Below are 16982 nucleotides of genomic sequence, written 5' to 3' on the forward strand. Positions count from 1 at the left end.
CGATATAAATATTTACTCAAAAAATATCGATGTATATTTTGATACGGCCACCTTACTCCAACAACTCATATGAACAAGACCAAAACGTCTCGCCGTTCGAATTTGCACGCACTGCAGCATAAATATTTAAATCACCGCTGGGAACATGCAGTTGCACAAACGCCGAGCCAAGCAAAAATATGGCCAGTGAATTATGTCATAAATGTGAAAGTGTTTCAAGTTGCACTGCAGCGGCAGTCACAACAACAACAACAGCAACAAAAACTGCACGCATGTAAAAAAGGAGTGCGAAGTGTGTAGAAAAAAATCAATTGAGAAGAAAATTGCATTTTCGCCGCCGCGACCCAAACGAAAATAAGTGAAAGAGGAAAATATATATATAAATATTTATATATATAAAGTGCGTTCGGGGTGTTTGCGTGTGTGTAAGGAAAGGAGCAAGAAGCAGCGCCAGCAGAAATAGCAAAAGGAGGCAGCAACAACAAAAGGCGAGAGAAAACCGCCAGCAGCAACAACAACAACAACCAGCAGCCCCCTAATAAAGAGCAGAAAAAAAATGAGTTCAAGTTGTGAAAGGTGTGTGCCGTTACACTACAACTACAACAACTACCATCGGCGGCAGCAACCAAAAACAACAACAACAACAACGGCAATCTCCAGACAACGCGAATGTCGAAATTGTGTATACAATTTATTAAGAAAGCAAATGCAGCAACAACAATGACCAACTGCAGATGCTTTTGTTAAATAAATTGTTGTCTTGAATGCAGAAAATTTCCATGCAGTGCGAATGGGTGGGTGGCAAAACAGGAGAGGGAGTGGGCGTGGAAGGGGAGAAGGAAGAGAGAGAGAGAGAGAGGAGAAGGAGCCGCCTTCGGACAGCTGCGTTTGCCTCCCCATGTGTGTGTGTGTGTGCGTGAGAGTGCGTGAGTGGGTGGCAACGCCACCCCTCTCCTCTCGCGTGCATTTGGTTTTACCTTGATTAAATTCCTGATTTATGCACTTTTTGGCTCTTTCGTGGCCTCAGGCGCCTGCAAAATCGATTTTCTGGCAAGGCGCGGCAACAAGCGTCGGCCGCCAAATGTGCCAAAAAGAGAGAGCCAAAGAGAGAGTGCTTGCACCCTCTCGCACTCACCTCACTCACTCTCTCCCAACTCCCATTCTCGCCCAAGTGTGCGTGTGTGTGTGTGTGTAAGGACTGCAATTTTCAAATAAGGAAAAACCGGATACGGTTTGACTAAATATGTTTGTCGGCATAGAGAAAAGCCCAATTAAATGGGGGAAAACCGGCACACAACACACAAACGCACACACTTGGAAACTACGCACAATGACGATTTTGGTCAAACTTTTTTTCTTCCTTCCATCAATTTGCCTCAATGAATGCCCTGAAATATTGAATGAAACATTTGTTTGCTGTGGGATTTTGCCATTGTTGTTGTTTTTTTTGCTGTCGCTTTTGAGGGCGTGTTTTACCAAGTTTTTGGTATCTCAGATTCTTTGCCGTGCTCAAACAACTCGGCTGGCATTCCTGAGATGCTTTTGTCGGCCGCTCGAAAATAGAAGCAATCGCATTTTATGTCTTATTTATGTGTATTTCTCGCCCTCTCCGGATCTCCATCTTCATCTCCGCTCCGGACCAGCAGAATAGAATGGGTAGAAATCATCGAGCCGCGCACCAAGGAGCACATGTACGCCAATCTCACCACGGGCGAATGTGTTTGGGATCCACCAGAAGTAAGTACATATCTCTATATCTGAAAGTCCATGTATCTACAGAACACTTTCCCAAAATAAAGTTTTAAACAGACTCCAAGAACAAGTACATAACTCAAACCAATTTAGGCCACTTCATTTTAAACAAAACCCTGCATTCAAGAAAGAACGTATTTGTCTCCATAATACTAGTTAAATCGTCAGGATATTTGGGATGAGAGTTGGTTTTACAATATTAAATGCTTTTGCTTAAGAAGTAAGGAACATTTTTACCAGAAAAGGTTGAAAAATTGTCATTACTTAATTAAATTCTTACAAAAATTCATTTGTTTTTGTCAACTAATATTACCAAAAATGTATACACTCTTGATATATTAGATACTATACAAAGAGTACAGATTCCTATTGCAATCTATCGACTTATTTGCATTTATATAAGTAGCAAGACCTTTTCATAACACGAATATCAGCCCCATTTGGACAGTTATTACTTATCCTATCATCTTACGCAACACAAGATCTTCTCATATTTATGGAGTTCAATGACCCCGCTCGCGGTTGTTACTTCATTGATTAGATGAGTAACTTGTTGTGCGGCTAGTTGTTTAATTACTATTCTGGGTCAGTTGTTTGCGCAATTTTCTTGTTTGTGTTTGGCTTGCAAATTTTTCGTAACCCACTTCGCCAAGTGGCGTGACCAAGGTTAATTATATTAAAATAACTGCCGAATGATGCGCGCATCATCATAACCGTTCTGATATAACAGCCGAGTAAAAGGAGGAAATGTTGCAGTTGTTCATGCCTCAGTGCAAATATTTTCCCTATCTAAGGCGAAACTTTTCCCTTTCAGACTAGCTTGAAAGGAAAACCACTGGCATGTTTGCTTAAATGCTTGGCTTTTTTTTTCACATTTTCTATGCTGTTTGGCTAATGCGGCAACGCCAAAAGGTGTTGCAGGCTAATAACTTTGGTCTCGCCTGCAGGACGAAGCCGAAAGGCAAACATCGGCCAGACGAGCTATCGAGGCCACCCTTCTTCCTTTCCTTTGGCTTTTTATTTTACCTTTTCCTAAAGGAAGTAGTGAAAATTTAATTGATTTTGTTGTTGGCCTGCAATGTCCTCGTTTCGCTCCCGATTGCACACACATGGCCAGGAGTGTTCTAAAGGTATTGGTGAGCGATAGAGTGCATGTCCTGCTTCCATAATGAAAAGGCTTGCATGCGGAGCTGCACTGGAAAAAATAGTGAAACTAACTAAAATCTGTGTTTGAATTTTAAAACTCATATTCGTAATGAAGGTAATGTTATAAAGTGCTTTGAAGTAGTGGCAAACTTCACCTGAATTCTAAAATGTTCTTAAAGCCCAAAATTAAAGATTTATTTATTTGGATGTATCCAAGCGTTACAAGTTATAGAAACTTTTGCAAACTAAAATATAATTAAATTTAGAAATCTTGTCAATGTAATGTTGTCATGCAACCATTGACCAATTGCAATACAATTAATTCAATTATTTAAAACAGTGGTAATAAATTAATTTCAATCACAAGCCAATAATTTCGGTCAGTGTAAGTGGGCGTAATGTCCGCTTGGACGCCATGATTTATTGCTCGTCCTGCGACCCTTCTTCCGCTCTTCCCCCTCCCTTTGCACTGCAGCAAAGCCATTGCTCTCTCTTTGCGCTCTTCGAGTGTTTATTTATGTGCATTTCATTTCGGTTTTTGTCACTCTCACTCTCTGTTTGAGTCATCGACTACGTCATCCGCATTCTGCACCCCCCTCTTACCACCACCTACATAAACACTGCTCTCGGCCAAAAAGCGAAAGAGACGAGAAGATAACACAAACCATAATATAGGTAAATATCAATGGTCTTGGTTCTCAACAGCTTCATCATTGGGTTAATTAATGATGGTTTGCGGTCAATGAATAGAGTGGATACAGTGATCTCTCCCAAATAAGAGAGCATATGCATCATCTGTTATTAAAGTATTTATAGGTTTTTACTTTCAAAAATTAAAGGAAATGTTACTTAAACAAATTAAAAAATGTTTTACTTGTTTTAACTTAAACACATGTGTATTTATATACTACTAAAACTCGTCTTGAAACATATTTAAAAATATTATAATCATAGATACAAGCTATCATAGATACAAGCTATAATAGTGTTCTAACTTTCTTGTTTTAAAGGTACTTACGTTTAAAAACGAATTTTAAAAAATGTCTTCACTCAAACCTACCTTTTCAACTTGATTTCATAGTTATTCCTTGCAACTTCGAGTAGACCAAAGTTGCGATTCCGGAGCGTCTATTGTGAATTAGCAGCGTAAAGTCGACACTTCCGTCTCCATTCTTCTGCTTTGGCGAAGTAGCAGATAAGGTCTATAAAAGCCTGCCCTCGATTCAGTATCTGATTGCATGTACTGCAATTGTTGCCGCTCCCCTCGTGGCGAAAAGGAAGTGAATCCTTTTCACTGCGCCATAAAATCCGCACAATTTATGCAGGGCGGCGTGAAAAAGACATTACTAAAGATGGGGTGATTGCACCACCTTGCCCACCGGCGGTGCACCCCTTTCCGTAGTCATTGTTCCACCCTCGCTCCTTTCTAACATGCTTTAAATTAGCGACATTCTGTTCTGGTTTTTGTTGCTTGTTGGCCAACTTGCCGCTCTTTGTTTTAGCCAAGCTGAGCTCTCTTTGGTGTCACCACCACCACCACCAACAACTCTCGCTGCTGCATTCTTTGTACGTGATTTGAAATTTATTCACAGTTGTTGGGACACCGTCTACTTTTTTGTTCAGCTCTTTATTATAACTCGAAATTACCGCCCCGTCCCCCTCGTGGCTTTGTCAACTTTTTCATACTGTTTTTCGTCTCTTTTTTGCCCATTTGCCTTTGTAAAACTTCCGGTTGGCAGGGAGAAACAGAAAAGAAAAGTTGCCCACAAGTTGCACGTCCATTGCTCGATTCGTGTTTCACATTACGAAACCCGCCTCAAGACCTCGACTGCCGAACCAGAATCCGGAGTGGAGACGACCACGAACATTGGATGGATTGTATGGATGTTCACGTGCGTCCGCCGGCGTCATCCGACTGCCGCCCCAATCCCCTCCAGAAGGGGTGCTGCAATCCCCCGAGCAACCAAATGCGGCGGCGCCTCCTCCAAAATGGTCGGACCTCGATCTGGGCCTTGCTCGCTTCAGTGGAGGGTCTTGTGCTACGCAATCGTCGAAATATTTCAATTTTTACTGTGGTGCTCATTCTACCTCGGGAATATAAGACCTAATAAAGGAAAATATTATTATTATATATTATATTCAATCAAAGAAGATCTTGGAAAATGTCTTCCAATTCAGTATATTGTCTTGTTATAGTATGATAATTAGATCTAAATTATTAGAAGTCGCTCTCCATGGTAAACAAAGATTTATAAATGTTAGTTACTAGATTTGGAGTCAGTATTCAGGGTTTAATTATTTAAATGCTCATTCAATGATAAATGGTTTGTCACATTATACTTTGTTGAAAATATTTTTCGTATAACCGAACTTTATTCGAAATATTACATTTGTTTTTTATTACTATCAGTTACTCAAATAGTAAAAAATATTTTTAATTTAAAATAGTTATTATGAATAAAAATAAATAATAGTATTATAAATAAGGTCAGTACCAAGTCTATCTGAGTTCTTAGTTTGGTTTTATAAAATCTTAATAAAACAGTAATATTGCAGTCAAGTACATATATAAATAAGTTACTTATAAATAAGTTTCTTGTGTACCAAGTTTATCTGTCGTTTCTAACTTGGTTTCATAAAATCAATATTCATATACCTGCTTGCTGAATATGCATGTCATGCATTATCTATGATTCCAGACTTAAGGTATTCCCTACCACCCAGTCTTCCTCCTCTTCGGCTGGCCATCTATCGCCCATTGCCTTCTTGGGCAAAGTTTGGTTTCCTGTCTCTGCGGCCAAAGTGTGCTTTTGGCAGAGCTAAATACCGACTTCTTCCGCTTTGCCTGGCACAATTTGAAAGCAATTACAAAGTCAATTAAATGTGCATAAATATTGCTAATGAATTTCGTCTTTCGGAGCGTCTTGCAGGCGAAAATACATTAAAATTTTTAAATACCCTTGAGGGGGGACTGTCTGCGGTTGATGCAACATCAATGACTTGGGATTTAAGTTTGTGCCCAGATGTACTTAGTCAAATTTTGTGGGAAACCTCCTGAGTTTAAAGATTTTATAGCAAAAATAATGATTTCCTCATGGTATCAAATCAGTTGTTTTTATTTGTCAAAATGTGCAGTTGATTTATGTTTGAATTTCCATTATTTTTTGGGTTGCTGAACTATGGTGAAGCTATAGAACAGCAACCATATCATAAATAAGCCTTAGACTAGGCTGCTCACTGATCTATAAATAAGTGTTTGAATTGATTTTCTCAGAGATCTGCATTCCAGTTCCCTCGCGGGAATGTGAAACATGTGCCCAACTCATCGATAACTGCATTGCCGTAATCTATAAATCGCGCTACTTAATTGTTAGTGCTTTCGTCTGGAAAAATATATGGTCGATTGTGCGCTTTTTCGAAAAGTGAGCATTCTTTGAATTGAAGTCAGATCAATATTTGCTTAAATTCAATAACAATTCAATTCCATTCATTGGTTCCCAGTTTGGTGACACATTCCATTCAAATTTCGAGAGAGGTCCGTTCCGTAGTTTCGACGTTATCGCGCCTCCATGGGTTCTATTTTGGGAACTGCGCTGGGCTTCAAAATTCGCTCTGTCGATGACCTAATTTACCGAGGGGCAACAGAAAATTCCTCAATATTTTCAGTATGTCTGCGTCTCGTTTAATATCATTTGGATGTTTTCTCGCTGCATGATTCACAGATGAAAGGAAGAGTAGATCGGTCCGAAACTGACCTCGGCCATAGTCTTCTGTATACGGAGAACTCTAGACCCAACTCGATTAGAAATCTTGTGCGTGCCTCGCTTCTTTTTTCGCCCCGATCGACCCACTTGCCGCTGATTAAAAGTTGTAATTGTTTTTCAATAAGCGCCAGACGCACATCTCCTCATGCCACATGCTGTATTCAATCAGTGGCGGATCCACGGGGGGGGAAATTAGGGAAATTTCCCCCCCCTTGGAACCACAGAACTTAAAAATTTTACTTGTTTGCTAGAAAAATATATATAAAATATATAACCACTTTGTTTACCTAAAAATTGGGATGGATAATTTTTGTTTTATAATTTGTACTGTATTTCTCTAGCAATAACAAGTTTGAACCCCAAATCGAAGAATAAGTTCAATTTCCCCCCCCAAGAATCGTCTCTGGATCCGCCACTGATTCAATGGTTGGCAAATTGAACAGCAGATAACGAAATGGAATGCATTACTCCGGGGATCTATACATAACGCTTCGATTTAATTGGGAAATTAATGGGGTTCCAATTAAACCATATCGATATAATAATATTTGCCAGCGCTTTTGAGGAAGTATTGCTCTTGCACAGGGCGTATGAGTAACCATACAGAATATAGTAAAGGTTAAACATTTTGACACATTAATCCATGCCGATTTGACGAGTATAAACATTTTTGATAGAAAATCATTTTGACTGCCTCATTCAAAATGCCAAAACATTTCCGCTAGGCACGAGGCTTTTGACTTTTCAATCAACCTTTCAAAGTTAATCAACTTCTAACATCATTAAACGTATTTGTTATAAGCAAATATTTAAAAAGCTCACATATAAATATAAAAAACAAGCAAATATTTATAAGGCACTTCAAAAACTATGTCTATTAAATAAATTAATTAAAATGTGCTTTTGTCAACTTAACTTTAAATGATTACAAATATAAATTGAATTCAAATTAAATGATTACAAACATGAACTGACAAAAATTATGTAAATGAAAATGCAATACAAAAGGTAGTGATTTAATTAATTGATTATAAGCCACCTACGAACAAATAAAGTATGTGCAATGGCCAATTTCAGCTGACTGTTTTGTGATTAAGATGTAGGCCATAGTCGTTCTCATCTCCCCCCATTGTTGTTCATATTCCATAATTACAAAAAATTTTGGAATTTTGTACAAGGCCACAAATGAGGTCGAGTCGCTTGATGTTTCTTTTTATAGTCCATCTCGCTTTTAACTGGGAGGCAGTGGGGAATGGGTTCACTGGAGGCGGGGAGGACTATCTGGATGGGTTGACTGAGTGACTGAGTGACTGACTGACTGAGTGACTGGCAGTTGGAAACGCAACAATGCGAAAAGCGTAACGAGGCGACATGGCAACTGAGTGGCCCATCTCCACTGGGTGGCCTTGCTCCCAGCCCCTCCCCTGCCACACCCCCGCCCCGCCCACAACCAATCGTCGTCTGGTTGCGCCCACAAATTATGCAACATGCAACGCAATCGGGGGGCACCGCTTGGAAATGGAAATGAAAACCAGAAATGAAAAGCAGCCAAGCCGAAAGCTTTCATTTGCAGCGGGGTGCGAGATGGGCAATGGGCGATGGGCGTTGAGCGGTGGGCGGGGCTGTTATTGTTGTTGCTATCGGTGGCCAGTTGCAACCACAAAATCAAAAGCAACTACAACGCCTGCAGGCAGCTGGATTAAAAGGGGGCGTGGGTCAGGAACCACCTACCGCCCCTCGCCCATCGCCCAGCTGGCCCTGGCAATTCCAACTGAAGCTGAGGTCTCCAGTCGTCGTCGTCGGCTGTGGGCGCATCTGCAGCGCAAAAGTTCAAGGTCAACGCTGCTGCTGCCACTGCTACTGCTGCTGCTCTTACTGCATGCATTTTGCAGAAATAACCCTGACTTCTGGGCGCGACAGAGATGGGGAGAGCGGAGCGAGCGAGATGGAGCGGATTAAGCACACGCGCCTCGCCAACAAGGCCAGATATTAAAGGGAGGATTAAATCAGTGATGGAGAGCACAAAGTAATAGTTGTACCTACATGTTTCAGACAACAAAGGTATTGTGTATCTAAAAACAGATATAATTTTTCTGAATGCATCAAAGTAATTGTGGTGAAGCCACTCTTAGTCGACTAGGTATTGTAGTTCTGTATATTTTAGGGAACGCAAGCTCTAATACTCAAAATATAATATCATCTCTTCTTATAACATTATATTTAATTTAAATAAAAAGTTTCGAGTTCCAACTAAAAGTTAATGAAATTTAAACATTTTTTGTAATACGTTTTGAAGATTCTCTGATTCAGAGAAAGTATTATAATATACCTATATTATAAATAATAATACAAAATTCCAACAAAAAGTCATCGAAATTTTACCATTTTTGTAAAATATATTTTGAAGGCGTTCGATTTAACATACCTATATTTATTATAGGATATAGTATACCTATATTATAAATCCATTTATATGTATGCATACTATAAAGACGTGGTCCTTGTCTCCTAACTTGTAAAATAAATACCTTTCCCATCACTGACACACCCGCTGGCAAATGCAGTTGAGGAACCATCGAGAATCCCTGTTTGTCAAGCACTTGTTGTATTTACTCGGCTGATAAAACCCTTCAGATTCAGATTATAAACACACACACCCATTCACTCACACTCTTTGTGCTCTCGAGTTTGCTGATTAAGCCCGAAGAAAAGCTCTCGAGCTGAGATACCAAAATAAATCAGCTTTTGTGTAATTGTTGTATAATTCAAGAGGAGGGATAAAGCCAGAGCTACAGCAACGACAACAATGGAGCCTCCAAAGCACTAGCGGAATGGAAACTCATCATTGCCAAAGCCAGAGCTGAATGTCATTGGGTCCGGTGTCACTTCTGATGAAACTACGTTTATGAGACTGATGTTGAAACGTGCCGAAATCTTTGTGTCTTAAAAATGTGCAATATGCTCGGACTCTTTGGAGGTTTCATGGAAATCCAAGAATCCAATATATCAGTAAAGATAGTAGTATTTTAAAAATGAAAAATAAATTGGAAATGTACAATTAAAAGAAGTAAACATTTGTATACAAGACATAAAAACGTGGACCTTGTCCCTGAACTTGTAAAATAAATACCTCCCCTTTATACAATAATTAATTATGAAAATCTATAAAACGATCACTGCAGTAAACGTTTTCTTGATTAACTCACTTTTGTTTGAACCAAGACCGCGATAACCTCTATCTTCAGGTTGTTTTTTCGGGAACACAAGATCTGAATAGCACTTTTAAAAATAACGATGATCTCTTAAAATGAGTGTGTGTTTGTCATTTAACGTTAAAAAAGAAAACTATATGGGTTGACGATATCTGTATGGTATGAAGTAAGACCATTTTTAGAATAGATTGCAACATTTTCAAAGAAGATGATTTCTCAAAGCTGGGCCACTGATCATTAGAATTCATTATTAATTTTTTTCTGGAAACGATTAAATGCCCGATAAGAAGTGAATCCATCGATGGTTTTCGGTTGGTCATATGAGGAATAAACGATTTTTTTAGAGCTTGATCTGCATAAGCAGGTGGAAGAATATCCGGTTGGGAAATATCCACCGCTCAACTTTAACTTCACCTCAGGGCATATTTATGAGTGTTTATCTAATAAACGCACGTTGATCTCGCGGCCCACGTGTCGCCCTCCCTCCCAGACCCCTATCCCCAATTCCTGCGTCACAACGAGCCGACCCACACAATCCCACACACATGAGTACTCTCTCCGATCTGATGACAACGATCCAAACTAATTTCGCCACGCGTACCGCGCTCTGTTCTCGTTCCCGGCCTCAATCCGTAACTCATTCCCGTTCCGTTCTCGCTTTACAGGATGTGGCAATTAAGCGGACCGACTCATCGCAGTGGTGGGAACTTTTTGATACGAATACCCAGCGGTTCTACTACTACAATGCGGCCACGCAGAAGACCGTGTGGCACCGGCCGAGCAAGTGCGACATCATTCCGCTGGCCAAGCTGCAGACGCTCAAGCAGAACACCGATCCCAGCGAGCGTCGTGAGCAGACCACGCCCCAGAAGCAGCAGCAGGTGCAGCAGCAGCAACAGGTACAACATCCTCCCCAGCAGCAGCAGCAGCAGCAGCAACCCTCACCCATGTCGGGGCCGAACAAGAAGGGACGTGGTCAGCAGCGTATCAGCGGAGGCAATGGCACGGTGGCCAGTTCCGAGGAGAAGCTAACCAGCAGCGAAGTGATCTCTAGTCCACGTGGCCGCCAAAGCTTTCGGTGAGTTTAGTGGAGTTGAGTAACCCCATTTGGGGCCTGCTCCCACTTTTGTTTACATCTCACATTTGTTTACATTCCGTTCTGGGCCTCTTTTTTCAGCGTTGGCACGGGTGACTCATCCCGCTCGATGGATATGCAGCAGCAGCCGCAGCATCCGCAGGGCTATGCCTCCAGGCGTTCGCAAGGTGAGTGCTCTGCTCAACCCCTACTTCCTGATGACTCATCTCCTCACCGTTTCAACTTGACAGACTCCTGCAATCAGTACAAGGAATCGGGCAAGTCCAGCGACTCCAGTCTGTCCAGTGCGCATGGCTACAGACGCTTCAATGACGGCGGCGTTCCGGGGTCACAACATCCGGATAACCTGCGCCTGGGCTCCCTGCAGAAGCATCAACGGGGAGGTGGCGGGGGCAAGGATAATGGGGCGTAAGTAGCTGAGGTTTGGTTTTTATCACTTCATCGGCATTAAATCGCTTTTGTATACCCCCATTTCCATCTCCATCTCCGCTTACGCTTGGGTTACGGATCGCCTTGCAGTTTTGAGATGCTCCAAGAGAGCACCAGTTCGCATAATTTACCGCATGGCAGCACCTCCACATCCTCATCCTACGCCGGTGGCAGTGGCTACGGGGACAAGTACTTCGATCAGCAGCTGCTTCCCAACCACCTGCAGGGCTACTCCTCCAAGTCGTCGGACATCGCCTCACCCACGCACTCTATTCACACGCCCCAGTCGCAGAAGAAAAAGATGTCGCCGGATGCAGCGCCCGCTGCCCCATACAACTACGCACAACAGCAGCATCAGCAGAGGAACGCACAGCGGAGTGCCGGAGGAGGTGGTGGCACCGGAGCACCAGTGGGCAAGTCCTACGGAGGCGGTAAGAACGGAAATCTACTTCGAATGGATATTTACTTCGTAGATAGGATTAAATGTTACTGACTGTTCTGAAATCGTTTCTAATAAGATAGTAGAGATATCTAGTATGTTCGAAGGGTATATATCACCGGTCGGTATGCTACTGTTGTACGGTATACGTGTGCCAGTAGAGGCTGAGCAGAGCTATTCTCTATGCCCGATTAGTGGCCTACCGATCGCTGATTCATATCCATCTATAAATGATTAAATTGTTGTGTTTAGGAATCGTTCTGGGTCAGAAGATTATTAACTTATTTTAAAGACTACTTAAACAATTGTGTTTATTTCAAGTTTTATTGATATTGCAAGTTTATGTTCATCGACTTTCTATATAGTCATAAAATCATAAAACAATAATATCTAATATGTTTCTTTTGTCGAAACCACATTTTATTTAACCAAGTGAAAGTGTTTATTTGTGTTAGGCAATAAATAATGTTTAGATTCACACAGCAAATGGTTATGAATCAATGAACTATATCTATTCTTAAAACAGAAAATGTTAAATTATGATGAAAAAGAACACCTAAATCTAGATAATTTAGCAAAAATATAACTTTTATTGGATTACAGCTTTGAAGAAATTCTTAGTACTAACTAATCCATTTTCCTGTCCTGTTTTAGATCGCGAATACAAGGTGTCGCTGGCCCGCTCGGGCAGTTTCATGTCCTCTTCCATCAATCCCGCCGCCGCCGGTCACCACAGCAAATCCTACCGCAAGAGCAGCGCGGAAGCGGCGAACGGAGGAGCCGCCAGCGACGACTCCATGCACGAGAAGTATTTCAAGTCTGTGGAGAACACGCCACTCTCGCGCCGGCGCCACACCACGAATGCCACTAAGAGCGGAGGAGGACCTGGTGGAGGTGGGGCAAGTGGCAGCAATACGGCCACCAGTACGGCGGGCAGCGGCAGCAGCAGCCACAAGAAGCACTCGAGCGACTCCAGTCCACAAAGTCCTATCAGTCCACAGACGAAGAGCTCGCGCCAGGCCAAGACGAGTGCCACCAGTGCTCTGCCCCAGCTGCAGCACTCACCACGGCTGCAGGAGCCGAGCCAAAGCCTGGACTTGCTGAGTCTGGAAAGGATTTCGCTGGGCAAGGCAGGACCCATTTCGCCAGGCGGTAATACAGAGAACATTGGCCTGTTGACTCATTCGTCGCGCGGATCCAACGACTCCGCCCGCCAGCGCCAGAAGTCCAACAACTCCACGGCGAATCGTTCGCAGTCTCACCATTACCCCGGGCAGAGTTCATTGCGACACAGTGCCAGTTCCAGTCTGGACAAACGGGGCTACCATGTGGGAGGAGGCAGTGGAGATGGAAGAGGAGGGCCAGGCGGTGAGAAGCGACGCTCAAAGCAGCACCCGTACCACCAGCAAGCTGACAACAGCGACGTGGAGTACGACAATGGGAACACCTCGCCCTTGTACACCAACTGGGACCAGGAGATGCCCCACTTGCTGCCTCTTAAGCACTACATCATCGAGCAGGCAAAGTTGTCGGGTCGCTATGAGTACCGTGGTGGCGATGGCGGCGATTCGGACTCCTACCACTCGGACAGCCAGTCAGAGCACTCGCTCTCGGGCCACGAGCCGGATAACGAGGACTCGGACGGGGGATCGGACACGCATGGCGGCTATCTCGAGCATAACTACGGCATGATCGACGACTACGCCAATATGGGTGACAGTGTCTCCTACTACGCGTATATGTATCCGCCGCACGATCCCGCCGGAAGGGAGGACATGTACGTATAGTTAACATTTTGCAATACGTTTCCATCCTATTTAACTGACCTTTTCTCTCCATTAGCTCCGAAAACGTGGAGGCTGTGCTAGAGGGAATCGGAGTCAATGCGACAGAGCCCTCGGCTCCGACCCCCACCGTTCCCAAGCCAAAGCCCCGTTACCAGATCTCATACTACGACACCGTATCGCACAGCCCCTCAGCCGGAAGCGGCTATCACGGTCAGCAGCTTTACTCCAACACGCCGCCCTTTACTGGGCATGGTCATGGTCATCACGTTCCACCGCCTTCGCTGCCCCACCAGCAGCAGCTGCACCTGGAACCGAGCGATGCCAAGCAGAAGCAGTCGCAAACCCTGCCCTCTCCCAATCGGCAGATATCGCGACTAGCTGGCGCCGGTCACCAGGGATCGGGACCAGCTGCATCATCCAAAGAAGAGACCGGCCATGGCCACAGTCTCGTTGCTGGTCAACAGCAGGTCACGGTGGGCAGTGTAACGCCAGCCAGTCTTTCCCGACCTGGTCACAAGATGGCCCCTCCCTCGCTGAAGCCCACCATCCAGCAGATATTCCCACCCAGCGAACGTGCTCCGGGAATGGGAGGCATGGGACTCGGCGGCCCAACGTTAGCCTGCATGAAAGAATGTGATATCGAGAAGTTCGCGGCCGACAATCTGAATCTGCACTCAAAGGGAATCTTCCGAAAGAAGGCGTCTGTGCGCGATATGCTTAGTTGGACGGCGGAGGCGATCAGTCGACCGATGTTGGCTCTGTCCCGGGACAAGGCGGACAAGAAAACGGCCATCGAGCTCTTCAAGCTGGTCCAGATCTACATGGCGGATCGCAAGGCGCGCATAGGCATGACATTAAATTCGGTGGCCATAGAAATTATCAGTGCATCCTTGCCACAACAGCAGTGAGTTAATTAACCTATATAAATCATTACGAATGTAATACATAAATTGCGCTTTCATCACAGATTAAGAGATGAGTTGTATGTCCAGTTGTGTCGCCAAACGACAGAGAATCCCAAGCGAGACTCGCTCATCCGGGGCTGGGAACTAATGGCCATCTGTCTGTCCTATGTACCCCCATCGCCCACATTTCAACCCACACTGCTAAAGTGAGTATTTAAATTTATAAACACAATGAAACTTCTTTAACACCATATCTCCCAGTTATGTCAATCGTCATCGGGATCCCTCATTTGCCACGTGTTTCATGGAGGTGAGCAAGTGGCCCATCCATGTGCAAATCTCGCATTATGCCACAGTGTGCTGTCGCCGCTTGGATCGCATAGGGAGCAGTGGACGACGTATGGCCAAAAAGCCAACTGTGGATGAGGTGGAGCAGGCGCGGGTAACTAGAATCATTCGGAAAACTAAGAACTATTTTTTCATATTTTTCGAAACCTCAACTTTCAGCAACAAATCCTGAGGAACAGCATGTTTGGTAATACGCTTTCCGAGGTGATGGAGCTGCAAAAAGATAAGTTTCCATTCCGCAAGCTGCCCTGGATTCAGACTACCCTTTCAGAGCATGTATGTTCATTATATAAATATATTTAAACTCTATTTACAAAAATACTTTTTAACTTTTTAGGTCTTGCTACTCAATGGAAAGCAGACTGAAGGAATCTTTCGCGTCTCTGCGGATGTGGATGAGGTCAATTGCATGAAGAATCGCCTGGATCGGTGGGATGTTCCTGATTCTAAAAACCCATTAGGTAAGAGATTAATTGAACTGACCTTTAAAGTTATATATGACGAGGAGCTCGTCAAAGTTTATAGTATTTGACTTTTGCCATATAACATTAATATTGGATCCCATTCCCAGTTGATGCACATGCGCCAGCCAGTCTGCTTAAGCTATGGTACCGAGAACTGTACGATCCGCTTATACCGGATGCCTACTACGAGGATTGCGTGAACACAGAGGATCCCGACAAAGCCAAAGAAATAGTTAATAAGTTGCCTGAAATAAATCAGCTGGTGAGTTAATATGCAAAAAAGTAAAAGTGTGCCTTTAAATATACTAATACATTTGATTGCTTTCAGGTTCTAACGTATCTAATACATTTCCTGCAACAATTCTCCATATCCGAGGTGGTTAGTTGCACCAAGATGGACTCCTCGAATCTGGCCATGGTGTTTGCGCCCAACTGTCTGCGCTGCACATCCGAGGACCCCAAGGTGATTTTGGAGAACGCGCGCAAAGAGATGTCCTTCATGCGCACTCTCATACAGCACATGGACACGACGCACGTGGCCAACCTGGTCTAATGGATTGTTGGCCAACCGCAATTAGCAACTACCTACCTATGAACCTACCAATATGTAAACGTTATTAACCTACCCTAACTTACTACCTACCAAATCTAACTTAAACTCAACTTGTATTTATACAAAGGATGATGATGAAGGACGATTAATCTTAACTCCTACTTTAACTTTAACTCGTTTTGCTACTCGAATTTTCTTACTAACTGCTACCAAAACCGAACGTATTTGGATTTAATTTTATTTTGTAATGTCTAGGAAGCTTGTTAAGAACAATGGCAACAACAACCACAAATACTCGAAGATCTTGTAACTCGTAGTGCTTTTTCAAACCAAAAATAGCTGAAAGATGAATCCAAAACAGAAAGCTCAATGTGTGCATGCCTAGTTATGTCTCAAATTGTAGTTGAATTAATTTATTTTGCATTTTAACTGTTGTTTTCTTTAAATGGAATTTAAATCAAAGCAAGCAAGCAAATACTCAAAGAAACTCTAAACTCTCAAACAATGCGAAGCAAAGCAAACCTTGAACAACTTCATGCGAAGCCTATAAATAGTTATAAAATAAAGCTAACGATAAATAAAATTAAACTCTATATATTATGATGTACACTGTATGAAAATGGAAGATTAAGATGGAGAACCGAGAGAGAATTAAGTGAATCAAATGCAATAAGAGGTCAATGAAGAAACTGCTTATTAATTACTTGCAGCCAACGTAGTGCTATATACAAAATATTTATTCATTTGCAAAAATAAAACAATGAAAATAAAACGATAAACCAATGTTCAAATCCAACGCAATTTCATGGAGAACAAGTCAACTGAAAATATATAAATATGTATTGAAAACCGCAACTTTCGAAATGGATCGAATAAAGTTATAAATGTAAAACGGAATTGGAGAACATTTTGACAACTTGTTATCGGAACACATGCCCATATAGAGATTATAAATTCAGCCAGCGCTTCCTTTGCTACAATTAATGCGTGCGAGGAATATTTATGCCCAATTTCGAAGTCATTTCAAACCGTTTGTCTTCTGATAATTGCTAATAATTTAGCGTCACTTGACGACCATAAGCCCCCC

The 16982-nt window shown here is 42.7% G+C and overlaps 1 protein-coding gene across 1 annotated transcript; it reads left to right on the forward strand.

The window, feature by feature from the left end:
- The first annotated feature begins 70 nt into the window (after positions 1–70).
- Positions 71–16776, forward strand: LOC119560104 (filaggrin). Its single transcript, XM_037873450.1, has 14 exons — positions 71–576; positions 1647–1737; positions 10540–10952; positions 11052–11137; positions 11201–11378; positions 11490–11830; positions 12493–13615; positions 13681–14529; positions 14593–14736; positions 14792–14972; positions 15038–15154; positions 15216–15339; positions 15450–15604; positions 15671–16776. The coding sequence occupies exons 1-14, from the start codon at positions 557–559 to the stop codon at positions 15893–15895; spliced, it is 4047 nt and encodes a 1348-aa protein (XP_037729378.1). The 5' UTR covers positions 71–556; the 3' UTR covers positions 15896–16776.
- The last annotated feature ends 206 nt before the right edge of the window (positions 16777–16982 follow it).

This window comes from Drosophila subpulchrella, unplaced genomic scaffold (genome assembly GCF_014743375.2).
Source record: "Drosophila subpulchrella strain 33 F10 #4 breed RU33 unplaced genomic scaffold, RU_Dsub_v1.1 Primary Assembly Seq354, whole genome shotgun sequence".
In the NCBI taxonomy this organism is placed as follows: domain Eukaryota; kingdom Metazoa; phylum Arthropoda; class Insecta; order Diptera; family Drosophilidae; genus Drosophila; species Drosophila subpulchrella.